Source organism: Triticum urartu, chromosome 3A (assembly GCF_056163025.1).
Source record: "Triticum urartu cultivar PI428250 chromosome 3A, HENAU_Tu73, whole genome shotgun sequence".
NCBI classification, from domain to species: domain Eukaryota; kingdom Viridiplantae; phylum Streptophyta; class Magnoliopsida; order Poales; family Poaceae; genus Triticum; species Triticum urartu.
Genome location: NC_141875.1, coordinates 18,756,027 through 18,772,902, shown reverse-complemented (window position 1 = coordinate 18,772,902; position 16,876 = coordinate 18,756,027). Strand labels below are relative to the sequence as shown.

General features: G+C 48.3%; 1 protein-coding gene across 1 annotated transcript; it reads right to left on the bottom strand.

The window, feature by feature from the left end:
• Positions 1–7,685: 7,685 nt before the first annotated feature.
• Positions 7,686–10,113, bottom strand: LOC125528884 (ABC transporter G family member 6). The gene has a single exon (XM_048693306.2). The coding sequence runs from the start codon at positions 9,926–9,928 to the stop codon at positions 7,901–7,903; it is 2,028 nt and encodes a 675-aa protein (XP_048549263.2). The 5' UTR covers positions 9,929–10,113; the 3' UTR covers positions 7,686–7,900.
• Positions 10,114–16,876: the final 6,763 nt, after the last annotated feature.

Sequence of the window (16,876 nt, the reverse complement as noted above, 5' to 3'; positions counted from 1 at the left end):
GGGTTAGGGTTGGGAGAGACTTGCGTTCCAGCGTTTTGAGCCGCTAGATTTGCATCCAGCGGTACAGATAGGTTTCCGATCAGGTCAAAGGTGCAATTCGCATTTACATCCTTGGAAAAGAGAACAACTGTAATATTGCTGTCTTACGAATTACTAGCAGCTTATTTTCTGTAATATTGCTATCTTAGGCTAGCTATAGTGGGGTAACTTAGGTAGTAACTTAACACATTCCAAGACAATTTTGCTTATGTGGCAAGTATCTATCTACTATCACTATAAAAGAAAGAGAGGGCGAAGAACCAGATCATCCTATCCATCGAAACCTGTAATTTGATGGTCTACATCCCTCCAGCATACTAAACACGTTTTACGCTTTAATTACCCACCATGCCATCTACTACCACTATAAAAGAAAGAGAAGGGCAGATCCAAACAATCAGTCGCGTCCATCGACAAGATTTAATGGCCCAAAAGTCTTTCGTGTTTAACACAACAAGCCACTAAACAAGCCATCGACCCAAAAAATTAAACAGGCCACTAATCCTCCGTACCCCACGTATCATCCAACTGCACGCACGACTCCGCTGAGAAACGCACCACACGTTCTGTCCCCGACGCGAGCGCAGGGTCGCCGTCCTGTCTGCCACTCCAAACCTCCGCGGATCGCCGTAGGCATCCCTGCCCGCCACTCCTCCTCTGCTGCAGACGCCAGCGCACGGCCGCCGCCCTGCCAGCCGCTCCTCCTCCGCGGATCGCCCTTCTGCTCTGCTGCCCAACGGATGCATCGCGGATCGCCATCGCCATCACCGCTCGCCGCTCCTCCTCTGCTTCCCCACGGGCTCGCCGCTGTCCGCTCTCCTCTTGGTCGGTTGCTGCCCTACGGACTCGAGTGCGGTCCGCCAACGCCGCCACATTCAGGCCCTCGCCAGCGGCAAACTTTGATCAGGTTTTTTTCACATTAACAACATCAAGCCACCAGTTAGGTGTACGGTGTACCTCGTACTCTATATAGCAATCAAAGGGATCTGGTTTCATGAAACACCATGGATAGCCCAACAGAATAATTAGAAGAAACCCATGTGATTTTCCTTTTGGTAAACCACTACGACGTGCTTCATATTCAGTTTTCTACTTGCATGCTTGAAGTGTATACAGATTGCATGTTTCTGTTCTGGATTTATCCGAACCATTTGATTCCAAATTATATGTAGCCAGGAGGAGATTTCTACAGGGTCTATAGGGCGAAGCAAAAAAAACTCTCAGATATCTCTTTTGATTGATGTGAAATTCATGTCTTTACAGGAATTGACAATTTTGGAAGGTGAAAATAGATGCAATGCAGAGAAACAAAAGCACTCATACATCTCTTTTAAATATTGGGTCTGTACTTTGCCACTCATCATATTATAATACTACTATATATAGAAAGGGTGGAGCTGATAAGTGAGGTAGTACCCAACTGAAGTATCGTTTTGTTTTTCAATTTCTTTTTCGTACCTAGGACTTCCTTGTACTGATATATGCAGATAGCCTTATATGAGCCTCCAATTCAGCTTGCAGTTGCTCAACTATGATGTATTGTGCTTCCATATGCTTGTTTAATAATCAGTTGTGGGAAAATAGCCACAAAACTAACAGTTGGTCAAACAAACATCAAAAGCTGGTGTGATAAGCTGAATTATCATAATCCAACGCAATGCCAAACAGAGCCTATTAAACTGCAAGAAGAGTACTACATAAAAGCTTGTGAACTTCTAAGGATCCAGTTTTGATCCCTGTGCATTTCTCGCAACATTTAAGAATCCGGTCTAGATCCCTGTGTATTATGAATTTATTAGAGGTGTACCATCATTATGTGCTTGACCTGATTTAAGAAGTTCGCCATTTTGTTTTTTTAATCCCATTGTTTTTTAAACGTGACACTGATGAAGAATCATCATCCACCTCCATCCCCGGTAGGATCAGGGGAATGTTGCCTGTTTAAAGACCTCAAGAATATGCCTATTCATGTGAATGCAAATCAAGCGGGCGAAGAACTGCGAGAAAAAAACCCAAAGAGTGGTCAAAATGGGTGGGCGCGAATGTCCAATGACAAGAGAGCAGAATACATCCAGAAGCGACGGGCGGTCCGCGCAGAAAAGAAGGCTGCATCTCTGATTAGCATTGACCATGAGCAAGTACGTCAAACACATGGTTCATTCATTAACTTTGCAGAGTATTGTATTGAGAGATTGTGCTCTCGTAAGTAATGTGTTATGTTTCCTATTGTTGCAGGTGTAATATGTACCACTGCAGCCTCGACTGATATGAACCATCGCCCAGAAGATGCAGGCGTTGGGTGCAACAAATGAAGTGGTCAAGGGTGGTATGCAAGTCTATCCGACGAGAAGAAAGCAGAGCACTGCAAGAAGCTCCGGATCTCCAGACTAGCAAAGAAAGCTGCAGCCACCAACGTCCAAGTATCACGTGGACGTTTCGACAAATAATTTCTAACACTATGAAGTGCATATGATGCAATGTAGCACTGTAGGTATTGGTCAACTTGAATCAACACAATCTTCCGTCAAGATGCTAAACACACCATGCAGTGGGTCATCTATGATTGAAGGGGCCCAGGGACAAGAAAGCTTTCTGCCTAGAAGTAACTCAGTTCGATCAGTTCAACTGAAAGGTATGCTGGCGAATCATTACGGACTGACTCATTTCGAGTTTACAAACAAAGTATTCTAACCATTTATCGGTGTCAGAGGCATCTTCTGGGAAGAAACGGCGGCGTTTGAGAGAACAATATGTTTGGATGATGGCAGAAGATAAAGAAGGTATGTTGAGTAGGAAACGTTTGGACCATTTAGTACAGCAGCTATACATTTATGATACAGATGAAGCCTTGGAACACAGGGTGAAACGCTCTCTGGATCTTGATATCAATCTCGTACGGGTGATCTTACATATATTGGAGAAAATTATCTGATTCCTATACACATTCAGACTTGTGTATCGACAATGCTTGCTTGTTAGATAAGAGGTGACACTCCTGTTATACAAGAAGAAAGAACTACTGACCTTGCCAATCAGATATTCAGAGTTTTGTAGATGTTGCTGCAGTTACAGAAAGTACTTAATGTCAGTGGTTGCACTGAAGTTGATTCTCTGCTGCTCTGTGTCATCTGCATAGATTTGTTACCTTTTTGAGTGAACTATGAATCTATGATGCACAACTGTTCAATCCAACTCATCTTCTACATTTGCTAGGCCTCATTCTGTAGGATAGCACATGGAAAATGACATGCTTGTCTATACTAACCAGTAACCGTTTGAAAACAAACAGTACCTGAAATAAGAAGTTTGAGTGACTATGTATCCATGTGAGATTATTTATTTATTTCCTCAAAGATATATTCTTGAAAAGGTACAATTCCTGCCTGTTGTCTTATGTCCCCTTCCTCAATTAATGCCACCATATCTTGTAGTATCAGTAGCAGGCTTTATTATTGTAAATCTGTGATGCAAACTCCAGTCCTGATGGACCCATTGTCAATGAACTCTATACCTGTACATTATTATACAGATTCTAGAGTATCAGTTTTGTACTGTATATCTTATTGTTTATGGAAAAGGCTGCTGATACAGGTACTCTTTGGCCACTGGAGAAGCCTGTGCTCTGTAATGCATTGGTGAATTATACACCGGCACATCTCTGGGAAGATGCTGATGCAGGCGAGCCACCATATAAAAATCAGGGTCTTTTTTTAGACAAATCAGAGAAATTCTCAGTAAGTGGCACTCTAATGCAAACTTAAATGATAATAAAAAAATGTCGAATGCTATTTTTAACCTGAATTATTTACTTGGCATATGATTATCTTCTTTATCGCCGACTAATGTGTTCAAATGTTCACCATATTATTGGTGGAAGTAATTTTGCATTGGTTGGTTGGAGCGCTCAAGTTTTGCATTGAAAATTACGGTTGTTTGTTTTAGTTGATTGTTTCCAAGCTTTCACTTCATATTCTCAACTTCGTCTCAGCCGCTTTCAAGCTTAAACAGAGTAGGTCACCTATATGTCAGGTCCACACATGTATAAATTAGCGTAAAAAATGTTTTATGCTAAGAATCTGTGCATACTGGAAGGGGAAATTAGATCATACATCTCGGTACCTCCAAAGAATATATATCAGATGTTTAAGTTTTCATTTTTTTGCTTTGTTTCAGGATTGATGGAGAAGTTGGTCTGCAGTTCAAGCTGGATCGTGATTTACATGGCTAGCCTGACCACAAATTATTCTAAGCTTAGTAGAAAACTCACATATATGATAACGGTTTAGAACTTCAGTCTAATTTCTACATGATTCTCAATGTGCAGATTTTACTTTTGTTTACCTCTAAAAAATATGTTAATTTCGTTTAACCATTTTCTGCTAGGAATAATGTTGATTTGAATTCCTTTAAACTTTCCAGCCAACCTCGAAGCCTACCACATAACTAGAAGCACAGTTGTTCCATTACATAGATAATGTTTATTAGGTTTGGGGAGTTATGACCCTTTGCTGCTGTTCATTTTTTGGGGGACTGTACCATACCATGTTCTGAGTATTTAATGTTGGGATTAAAGTCTATAATGAGCCCACATGATTTCAATGATAAGCTGGCCTGAAGTATTTTTTATGCTTTAGATGGCTTGCTGAGATGACAAAAGATATTGTATGGCCATTGCTTTATACTCACTGGTTACCTCCCATCTGGAGCTTAGTGTTAGTATCAACAAGTCCTGTTACCCATCACATTGATGGTGTGTGTCCATGTTATCCACTGGCAGCACACCATTCCTTGTGATTTGAAACTCCTTTTTTTCCATTAGTTTTAGTTCTATGCAGTCATGGAATAGGAATGGTCTCAATCTACCAATTTGCAGGGTTAGTTTTCATTGTTTCGCATTTTGACATTCTACTGTGCGAAAACTCCTAAGATAATAACTTAATATTCTCATTCAGGATGGGGACCAGCTAAGGAAGCACTTCTTGGTGCACCTACGCGGTTACATTGACAATACTAAGATAGTAGTGTCTTTTTGGCTCTATATGCATATGATGCTATATTAATTTTTTTTGATTTCTAATATTTTTAGTGCAATCAAAATATCTTTTTGTGTATGTTAATTCTCACATATATTTGTAATATTAGGCGAGACGTGCATTTGCACGTACATGCTTACTAGTTTAATGAGGAAAGAGATGGTTGTGGTAACATAATATGTTACTGACTTACTGTAACATAGCGCTTTCCGAGGCAAAATGAGTCTATGAGCTAATAAATGAAACCATCTATGACACTACTACTTAGTTACTTTGCACTATTAAGGTAATAACTTAGACTAGTGTACCGTCAGCTCCTTGCTATTTCAGGTACCATGTAACATGTTTCTTCACTTTGATAAAAAAATTGACAAGATAAATAAGGTAAACCACACAGAAAATAAGGCGGCCATCCTAAATTTGAAGTGTATGTTATGATAACATGCATTCTGAACCATTTTGAACCCGGATATAATCAGAATAATTACCAAGAGAAGAAAAACTTGAACATCTTGCCAGAGGTAAACACACATAAATCTGCATTCTACTTACATCTAGAGGAAAGCATTGTCTCTTCTTAGGTGTAGAGAATTCATCAAACCAAGCAAAGTGGAATTAATCTTTGAAAAGAGTTGGCATCACTTAATTCAAGGCCATTGGCCGATTCTACAAAAAAAAAAACTTAAGCATACATATTGTCATAAAGAAGCAAAACAAAAAAATTATCACTCTCAATGCCAATAATTCACCCGAGAGGGCTGGCACACTACACAGATTTGTCATGCATGTCAAGATTCGTGAGGGCAGGGTGGCGCTAGTTTCCTCCATTTAGAAGAACAATGTTGAGTCAGTTTCACTGCCATCAACAAGAAACTAAAATCTGATTGCCTTCTCTTATCCGCTTCCCTACAAAAAATTTAAAATGTGCCACATATCACGAACTGGATCCAGTCTCAAGGAAATGTATGTTATTGGACTAAAATTAGTGCTTCCCAAATTGAAACAAGACTAGAGAATCAAACTTATGTTCGAACAACAACCATAATGATTTAATCTGCACATCTATAGTAAGGACATCTCCGTGTCTGCCTGTGTTGTAGATATGTATACTTTTTCTTATAATTGGCATATATCCTTGCTGCTGCTCACCTAATCAGTGTGTCCATTGTCCACGCGTTTTTACCACAACAAACTATCTTTCCATAGCAGATACTCATGTTGATTAAGCTTGCATTGCTACTAGTTTACTTAACAAAATTACTATTAGCATAGTGCACAGAAAAACTGGCACTAGGTCATGGAAAAAGGGGATGAAAAGTGTGGGTTAAATGTATGTATTCTCTCATCGATAACCTCAGTCTCACGACAACAAAGTCACGGTATTCGTTAACCTCTACAGTATATCAACAAGCTTCCCAGTGAACCACTAAATGGGTAGTCATCTAGAACTTTTCAGTGCAAAACTCAAATTAGGAGTACAAATTTGAGTTCAGAACTAAGAATTATTTGTCCAATTGCATACTAAAAAATAATGTTTGTTTATTATAAGCACCACAATCTGATAAAATTTCTTGATTATCAGATATGGTAGCAGGAACCAAAATTGGACACTCAACTTTAAAAAACCCAGTACTAGCACGATGCAAATGTGGGTGGTTCAAGACATACAAATACTACTTGTCCTTGCAATTAAACTGTACTTGCCACTAACTGTCTCCAAAATCATCACCAGAAAGCATGGAACAATACCATATGCCCCGGTACTCATCGGCATTAGACGGAGACTGGATGTGGGGAAGGGATCTAGTCCGACCCAATTGCATGTCCACCCTTGCCACGCAGCTCGCCCAACCCCAGTTGCATGCTCAGCCTTACACGCAAACTAGCCCGGCCCAATTGCATCTTCACCCTTGACACGCAACTTGTCCGACCTCAGTTGCATGTCCACCCTCGAAACAAACCCCCAATTGTATGTCCAGCCTTTTACGCGCAACTAGAGCAACACCGTTGTGTGTCCATCCTCGACACATAACTTTTATACGTGACCCAGTTGCAGGTGCATACTCGAGACGTAATTGGGTTGCATGTGTCACACCCCATCGACATGAAAACGTAAGCAACATAACATCCACGCAACTAGGGGCCGCGGGATGGTGGGTGCATAGGGGCAACTCAGGTTGGTGGAATTATAAATTTTCCATTTTCTACTTTTTGTCTTTTCTTTATTTTTTGTGTTTTGTGTTTATGATATTTTTTACACACAACTAGGATGGACGGTTTGATAGGTGGGTTTATTTATTTACTTTTCCATTTTCATTTTCCTTTTGGTTATTTTTTGTGGTTTTCTTTTTCTAAAAGGGGGGGTGCAATTCATATGTGTGGTTTATTATTATTTTTAAATATCTTGTTTTATTTTTATTCATTTTGCACACATACATTGCCACATATAATTGCATGTCCTCGCAGTGTGCAGCTAAATTACTTTCCAAAAGTAATTTCTCTAGTTGCACTGAGTGGAACGTGTGCAGTTGAAGCAGTTGTACATGTGCAACTAATTATTTTTATTCAAAAATAAAATAATTCACACAAATTATTTTCGAATGTGTGGTTTAGAAGTAAAAAAAAACCTTCTTTTTTAAAGGGACGCGTGCAAACATTTCGTGTGTTATTGTTTGATCGAGCCACAGAAGAGTTGTGGCTTCACCCCTTGTGCATCCAGATGCGCAAAGCCACAATGTACTGCTAGTTGCAGATATGACAGAGGCATGCTTAATTTAGCTGTTGAGGTAAAAGTGAAATTAAGGAGCTAGGGACGCGCGTGATCGATATCATCTCCGTTTGTTCTTGCCCCCGACGAGCAAGACGACGTAGAAGAGAGCACGGAAGAAGAAGCCGAATGCCGCCGTGACCAGGAGGCAACTCCACTTCCCTAGGTCCGTGACGGCCTGCTGCTTGAGCACGTCGGCGCCGGTGAGGAGGCACGTGCTGGCCGTGACGTTGGTGCCGAGGGCGGCGCTGATGGCGCGGAGCACCTTCATCTTGACGGCCTCCGACATGCCGCCGACGGGCGTCCCGTCGAACACCTGGATCCCCCGCGCGAAGCACCTGCTGGCGTCGCCGAACTCGTTCTGCACCAGCGCCTGGTACGGGTACTTGACGAGGGACATGTAGTGGAGCCACATCCAGTAGCCCGGGATCCTGTCCCGGGTGATGAAGAAGCCGGAGAGGAGGAGGAAGTAGGCGAGGACGGCCACCACCACCGTGTAGCCCAGCATCACGTGCGGCACCACCGCCGACAGGAACGTCACGAAGCCGCTGCCCGCCCAGAGGGAGGCCAGGACGGTGAGCACGAAGAAGCCGAAGGACGCGCCGCCGCCGGCCAGGCCGACGGCGAAGAAGGTGATGACCGCGAACGCCAGGCACAGGATGACCAGCGGCGGGAAGAACACCGCGGAGCTGGCGAGGACGTACGAGATCCGGCGGTACGCGTTGTGCTCCGTCTCGCGGAGGTACACGTGGCGCTCCTGGATGAACACCGGCAGCGTGCCGGCGCTGACGTAGAACATAGTGGTCATGCCCATGGCGAAGAAGCCGAGCCGCTCCTTGACGCCCCTGGGCGTGTCGTCCAGGCGGAAGAAGATGGTCGCCAGGACGAGGCCCGTCACCATGAGCGTGCCCAGGCGCAGCGCGAAGAGCTCCGGCATGCGCCGGAAGTTGATGAACGATCTCTTGCTCAGCACCCACACCTCCAACGCCAGCGGGTTCGCGTACGTCGGCATCCCCACTGTGCCGGTGGTGCTCTCGATCAGCCGGCTCAGCTTACCCCGGGAGACGCTCTCGGCCACGGCCAACTCCAGCGACATCACAGTGCTGCTCACCTTGCCGATGGTGTCGCCGTGCCACCTGGCATTGAAGTCGGCGAGCTTCGCGGCGCCGTCGGGCTGGCGCTCGAGGTCTCGGATGGTGTCGAGCGCGAACTCGGCCGGGTTCTCGTTGTCGGGGATGGGCGTGCCGAGCTCGGAGAAGAAGGGCTTGAGGCCGGCTGGAGTGCCAGCGTAGACGGCGCGGCCGCTGGAGAGGAGCAGGAGGCGGCCGAGGATTCCGAGGATGCGCGCGCTGGGCTGGTGGATGGTCATGACGACGACGCTGCCGCTCCGAGCGATGTCTCGGAGCACCTGGACCACCATGAAGGCGCTGGTGGAGTCGAGGCCGGACGTGGGCTCGTCGAGGAAGAGCAGGATGGGGTCGTGGATGATATCCGCTCCGATGGAGACGCGGCGCCGCTCGCCGCCCGACACCCCTCGGTGTGTCTCGTCGCCGACGACGGTGTCGGCGGCGCCGGAGAGGCCGAGCTGGCGGATGAGCGCGTCGACGCGGTCGCGTTTCCTGGCCGCGGAGAGCGCCCGCGGGAGGCGGAACTCGGCGGCGAACAGCAGCGTCTCGCGCACGGTCAGCATCGGGTACAGCAGGTCGTCCTGCATCACGTACGCGGAGATGGCGCGGAGGCGGCCGTCGGTGAGCGGCTCGCCGTTGAGCGTGACGCTGCCGCGGAGGCTGGCCCGGGTGATCCGGCCGGCAAGGGCGTCGAGGAGCGTGGACTTGCCGGCCCCGCTGGCGCCCATCACCGCGAACAGCTCGCCCTCGCGCGCCTCGCCGGAGATGCCGTCGAGCAGCGCCTTGGTGCTGGCGTTGGCGATTTGGTTCCTACCGCGCGACGGCAGCCAGCCCATCAGCCCGCCCCGGCGCTTGCTGACGCTGTAGCATAGGTCCGTGAAGGACAGCACGTACGGCACCGGCACCGGCTCCTGCTCATCAGGTCCACCAACGCCGACGACCATGTGGCCGGAGCTCGCCATGGATGCTCGCTCTTCCGTGTACGTGCGTGTACGAAACTAAGTACTTAGATCGTTGCTTAACTCTCTCGTGCTAATCGCAGGGCGAAATGTTGCCCTACTTATTGCATGCATGCATGCAGGCGGCATTCAACTCACTAGCCCCCCAAACAAAAACTCACTAACCGAAAACAAGAAAGTCAAGTCAGATGAGCTTGAAACCTCCGTCCCAACCACACTATCGCTTGCATGGACTGTCTAGAGATTTTCCGCGCAATTAAGTAGTGGCACGATCGACTTACGAGATCAAGCAAAATGTAAAGAAATGCACGAACGCGTGAGTTTTCAATAATGCCCACGCTGTTGTCCAGTGCAACAAGCAGAAAACAATCACCATCGTGGCGTTTATAGAAAGGAACAATCACGTTCATGGCTTGATGCATCTGCATTTTTCTCTTGGTGTCTCACATTTGATTGGCATGCATGCTTGCAGGTTTCATAGCTGTATCATTCTCTTTATTTGTTTATTTATCTGTCGAGCATCACAAATGTGGTACTATTATACTGTATCATTCTCATGATCAGGGCGGGCATTTACATATCCGGATCGATCGGTACGTAGAGTGCGGAGCGGGGCATGACGTGCCTACGGTAACCACTCGCCTACCCTTCTACTTCTACTCTAACTAGTTAATTGCCCGTGCGTTTGCTACGGACGTGTATATTTTGTTGGTTCGACATTAATCATGTCTAAATATATAGTTAGATTCCTCAAGCAGTATCATCTGTTTTTTTATTACCAGGAAATTGATATTGTTCTTGATACACCCACAATCTCCGCCAAATACAAGCTCTTCACCCATATCAATGGTGAATACTTATCACAATCCCCTTTTTACCTCCATCCCTTGTCTTAGCAAGCCCCTCCTCCCTCTCTCTCTAATCTAAAAACAATATAACCTCAGGGGTACAAACCTCTCCTGAACCAAATGTGACACTTTACAGGGATGGCACGAAATAATCTTCACAGTTTAACTTCTAGTCTCTATTTTCTTTTTGAAGTCAATTCATAACTCTTTGCATTTTGTGCGACATGTCCTAGTATGAAAAATATGCACCTTCTGAATCAGGCTTAGCACATCTTGATGGTTCATAAACTCTATGTAACTCCAGTTTATCTCCTTTCTATGTAACTCTATGTAACTCATTATACTCCCAAGACAACATCGCATGTTAAATTCAAGGCAACAAATATCTAAAGGGTAAAGCTATATGGTCGAAACCAAACCTGTGGAGTATCTTGTTCAAACTATTGCTCCAGTTTCAAAACTAAATCCAATGGAGACATTGAAAATATTGCCTTCGAATTGTTTTCACTGATGCCTCGAATTTACCCCACGAGGATTTACTCCAGTTTCTTCTTGTAACGCTGAAGCAATTAAGACCACAAGAAATATACCCCCTCCGTTCCAAATTACTTGTCGCATGTATGGATGTATCTAGAACTAGATGTATTTTAGTTCTAGATACATCCATTTCTATAACGAGTAATTTGCAACGGAGGAAGTACTTTTTAAATTAAGTTCCACCAGCAAGTCATATAGAAGCAATTAGCACTGACCCAAATATGCAATGACATCCTTTTTCTTCCTCTCGCACTTCATCTCAGCGGCTCCACTGGAGTAAAGCCTTGCCAAATAAATGACGCATCGCAGAATTCAACACTACCACAACTACTGAATTAAATCAAATCAGTCCAGTTTCTCGTGAAGCCAAGAATGTACAGGAAGGCGGATGACCTCCTCAAAGAGCAGACTATGCATGTCGGCCACCGCCGTCTTGACCCGGAGCTCCTTTGATGTGTTTCTGCCATTGACATCCATGCAACAGTCAGTGCACAAGGTCAATTATATCTTTCTTCTACTCTTACACGAATTTGCAAACAAGTCAATTTTATTCATAAACCTGCAGCTCACTTTTATCCATACAACAACAGTAAGTCACTTCATTCATACAACAAGAATGTGTATGTGTGTGTGTGTGTGTGAGAGAGAGAGAGAGAGAGACTTGCTGCTGGAGAGGAACGTGCAGCAGGGACGGCATGAGCACCGGCACGGAGAGCGGCGGCAGGACGGCGTCGGCCACTTCCACGTATTGGCCATTCCGGCGAGCACCCTGCACACGGTGTGGAGCGCGTATCTCTCGTCCCCGACCTCCGCCACCGCCTCCGTCGCCCTAGCTTGCGTACCTCTCCTCCTTCCTGTCTCCTTCGGCGTCTCCACTGCCGAGCTCGCGTCACTCTCCTCCTCCTCCTGGACCTCCGTCACCATGGCTTGGATCACCAGGAACCCCCCTCCAGCCGTCGCACTGGGCCGTGGTCGTACCACCCCGTCCAGGTGAGCTGTCGGTCCAGACCAGGGCGGCTTACAGGGGCTGCACAACGGCGACCGAGATGATCGTCGAACGGCGTTAGAGAAGGGTAGGCCATCGTGTCAGATCCGTGTAGGGGCGGGGGGCGCGGCTGCGGGCGGAAGTTTTTCTGTGAGATCCAAATAGAGAGGGAGGATCGGGAGCGAGAGGGGCGTGAGACGTGGGAGGTTGTGTGCGTGGATTGGGTCGCGGTTGTTTCCTTTTTTTCAGTGTTCGGTGCGATCGTGGAAGAGTTTTTTTTGTCGACCGTGCGTACGTGGGGAGGATCGCTGTGGTGCGTGGACATTGCCACGTTGCCAGAGGTTTTTTTTATGGGCAATGTCACCGTTTTATTCAATCAAAAGAAAGACCTAAAAATTTGGAATCTCGTCCAAAATTACATCCAGCACGAAGTCTGGAGGAAACGAAAGCAAACCTTACAAAGTTCATTACGAACATCTACTCTAACAAACTTATGAGCGGCAACATCAGTAGAACGTCTAACCCAAGAAACCTTGACTTCATCAAAACCTCTAAACTGTTCTTTTATCTCCTCAATCCATGGCCCATTAGGCCAGATATGGATTTACCTGAACTCTCCTATCAACTTTGCAAAACTAGGTATTGAGGTTTTATTGTCACCTTGAATTCCCTCAACGTCCGACCCTATGCAATGACAGTAGTTCCTCCATAGCCAAACACGGCAAAAGTGCGAGCGAGGCCTCGTCTCAACACTCGCGAGAATACTAACTTGAACATGAACAAATTGGATCACTTGGGCAATAAATCATACTAATCATAAAAGTGTTCATCTTTATCCTTGAGAACAAATGCATCTACTCGAATATAACGAAGAGGGTCAAGTTACGAGCCGACCTAGAGCCGGTGAAGGGAGGAGGTGATGATGGTGATGATGATGACGGCGGCGGCACGGTGAAGATGGTCGTGGTGGCGCCGGCGTGGTGGAGAGGGCACCGGCCCGAAGGCCGGTGCTGCCGGTGGTGGAGCCTCCTCTTCTTCCCTTGATCTTGTCCCTTCCTCTACGGTAGTGATGGAGCAGCAATTAATGGGGATGGACTTGAATGTGTTAGAGATGAATGGGATTGTAGAAGGACAAGATGTGGGCTGTGCAATCACAATGTATTGATCAGTGCACCAGACACGTATATATAAGTACAGAGGTGGGCCACAACCTCAACGATACAAAGGAAACAGGAGGTGGGCCCTACACACAAATATACACGTACACAATATACTCAACACCCCCCCCCCAGTCGAAGCGGCGCCAGTGACGCAAAGACCGGAACGGAACTCCTCGAAGGTAGAAGTCGGCAGGCCCTTCGTCATCACATCGGCGAACTGTTGTGCAGTCGGCACATGGAGAACCCGAATACGTCCAAAAGCCACCTGCTCGCGCACAAAGTGAATGTCCAACTCAATGTGTTTAGTCCGGCGATGATGAACGGGGTTGGCGGAGAGGTACACCGCAGAAACGTTGTTGCAGTAGACAACCGTAGCCTGGGAGACGTCGTGATGCAGCTCCTGAAGTAACTGTCGTAGCCAGGTGCACTCGGCAACAGCGTTGGCCACAGCTCGGTACTCAGCCTCCGTGCTGGAGCGCGAAACCGTGGGTTGTCGCTTGGACGACCACGAGACGAGTGAAGGACCGAGGTAGACGCAGTAGCCAGAGGTGGACCGACGAGTATCGGGGCAGCCAGCCCAGTCCGCATCGGAGTAGGCCACCATCTCCAGAGAAGTAGACGCCGTGAGTGTCAATCCGAGGGACATCGTGCCGCGGATGTAACGAAGGATCCGCTTCACGAGAGTCCAATGGGAGTCGCGAGGGGCGTGCATGTGGAGACACACCTGCTGAACAGCATACTGAAGATCCGGTCTGGTGAGAGTCAAATACTGAAGAGCGCCGACGATAGACCGGTAGAAAGGAGCATCCGACGCAGGCGAGCCCTCAATAGCAGAGACCTTGGCCTTCGTGTCAACAGGAGTAGCAACAGGGTGACGGTTGAGCATGCCAGCACGCTCAAGAAGCTCATGTGCATACTTCTGCTGATGAAGAAAGAAACCATCCGGGCGTCGAACGACCTCAATGCCAAGGAAATAATGTAGAGCACCCAAGTCCTTAATGGCAAACTCGTCACGCAGCCGGAGAGTAATCTGCTGAAGAAGAGCTGCGGAGGAGGCCGTCAGGATGATGTCATCGACGTAAAGAAGCAAATATGCAGTCGTGTCACCGTGGCGATAGACAAACAGTGAGGCGTCCGAGCGAGTGACGCTGAAGCCCAGTGTCTGAAGAAACCCGGCGATCCGCTGGTACCAGGCGCGGGGTGCCTGCTTGAGCCCGTAAAGAGAGCGGGACAACAGACACATATGGCCAGGAAGTGAAGCGTCGACGAAACCGGTGGGTTGCTCACAATACACCTGCTCCTCAAGATGGCCGTGGAGAAAGGCGTTGGAGACATCCATCTGGTGAACAGGCCAGCCGCGGGACACGGCAAGCTGGAGGACGGTGCGGATCGTGCCCGGTTTTACAACCGGGGCAAACGTCTCAGTGAAGTCCACTCCAGCGCGCTGGCGGAAACCACGGACCACCCAACGAGCCTTGTAGCACTCGAGAGTACCATCCGAGCGGGTCTTATGGCGAAAGACCCACTTGCCGGTGATGACGTTGGCGCGAGGAGGTCGGGGAACCAGTGTCCAGGTGCGGTTCCGTAGAAGAGCATCGAACTCTTCCTGCATCGCCGCAAGCCAGTGAGGATCACGGAGGGCGGCGCGAACGGACGCAGGAAGAGGTGACGGCTCCGCGGTGGAGGCTGCGAGGACATACTCGTCGCTCGAGTACCGGAGGCTCGGACGATGAACGCCGGTACGAGCCCGTGTAACTGGGCCAGCCGGCACCGTCAGAGCCACCGGCGAGGCGGCCGGCGTTGGAGCCGACGAGGAGGCCGGCGTCTGGGCCGGCGAGGTTGCCGGCGTCGGAGCCGGCGAGGAGGCCGGCGTCAGGGCTGGCGAGGTGGTCGGCGTCGGAGCCGGCGAGGAGGCCGGCGTCAAGGCGGCTGAAGCAGCGGCCGAGCCAGCAGCGGCCGACCCCGCGCCGCCCGAGTCGGGGGCGGCGGGTGAAGGAGGGACGCCAGCTGCGCCGACAGGGTCGGCAGAGGGGGCCGGCGCCGGCGTGAGGGCGCGAGGACCGCCAAAGCCCGGACGCGGTCCACGGGCCGAACGAGACCGTCCGCCTGACGTAGTCGTAGCCGGCGGTGGCCGACGGTGACGAGGCGACAGGAGGTACTTGCTGCTGAAACGGAAACACCATCTCATCAAAGTAAATGTGTCGGGAGGTGAAAACACGATGGGAGACGGGATCATAGCAGCGGTAGCCCTTAGTGTTAGGTGGGTAACCGAGAAAGATGCAGGCGACGGAGCGGGGTGCAAGCTTATGAGGCGCTGCAGCGGCGATGCTAGGGTAGCAAAGGCAGCCGAAGATGCGAAGCCCATCATAAGAGGGGGGTGCACCGAAGAGAAGATGATGAGGTGTAAAGTTCCGCGAGTACGACATGGGCGGATGTTGATGCGGAGAGAAGCGGTGGCGAGAGCGTCAGGCCAAAAGCGCGGAGGCACATTGGCATGAAAGAGAAGAGTCCGAACGCAGTCATTTAGAGTGCGAAGGATGCGCTCAGCGCGACCGTTCTGCTGCGAGGTGTACGGGCAAGTGAGACGAAAAATCGTGCCATGTGTGGTGAGAAGATTACGAACAGTGAGGTTGTCAAACTCCTTCCCGTTGTCTGTCTGCAACGCGAGAATGGGACGACCAAACTGCGTGAGAACATAGGAGTAGAAGGCGGCGAGAGTGGATATAACATCCGACTTGCGGTGCAATGGAAAGGTCCACACACAATGCGAGAAATCATCAAGTATGACAAGATAATAAAGAAAGCCCGTATTATTGGCAACAGGAGAGGTCCACACATCACTATGAATTAACTCAAACGGGTACGATGCAACATAAGAAGCCCTAAACGGGAGACGGGCATGTTTGCCGAGGCGACATGCATGACACGAGTGATCCTCGTTCTTATTACACGTGAAAGAAAAACTCCGAAGTATATGGCGAAGGGTGGTAGGATTAGGATGACTCAAGCGAGCATGCCAAAGATTCACTCCGGTGGCGAGAGCGACAGGGGCGGCGGAAGTGGTGGAGGTGGCGGAGTGAACCGGGTAGAGCTCATCGGGGCTGTCACATCGGTGGAGCACCATCCGCGTGCGAGCGTTCTTAACAGAAAAACCACATTCGTCAAATTCAACGGTAACCGGATTTTCACGTGTAAGAGAACGAACAGAAACAAGATTTTTAATAAGTTCAGGAGAAACTAAGACATTAGACATGGATATTGGAGTGGAGTTAGACGGAAAATATGCATGACCTATATGGGTGATAGGAAGAGAGGAGCCGTCACCGACGGTTATGCGGTTGGAAGTATGGACAGGATAGGAGGTGTGGAGGTTACCGGGATAAGCCGCCATGTGAGCGGTGGCTCCAGTGTCCATGTACCA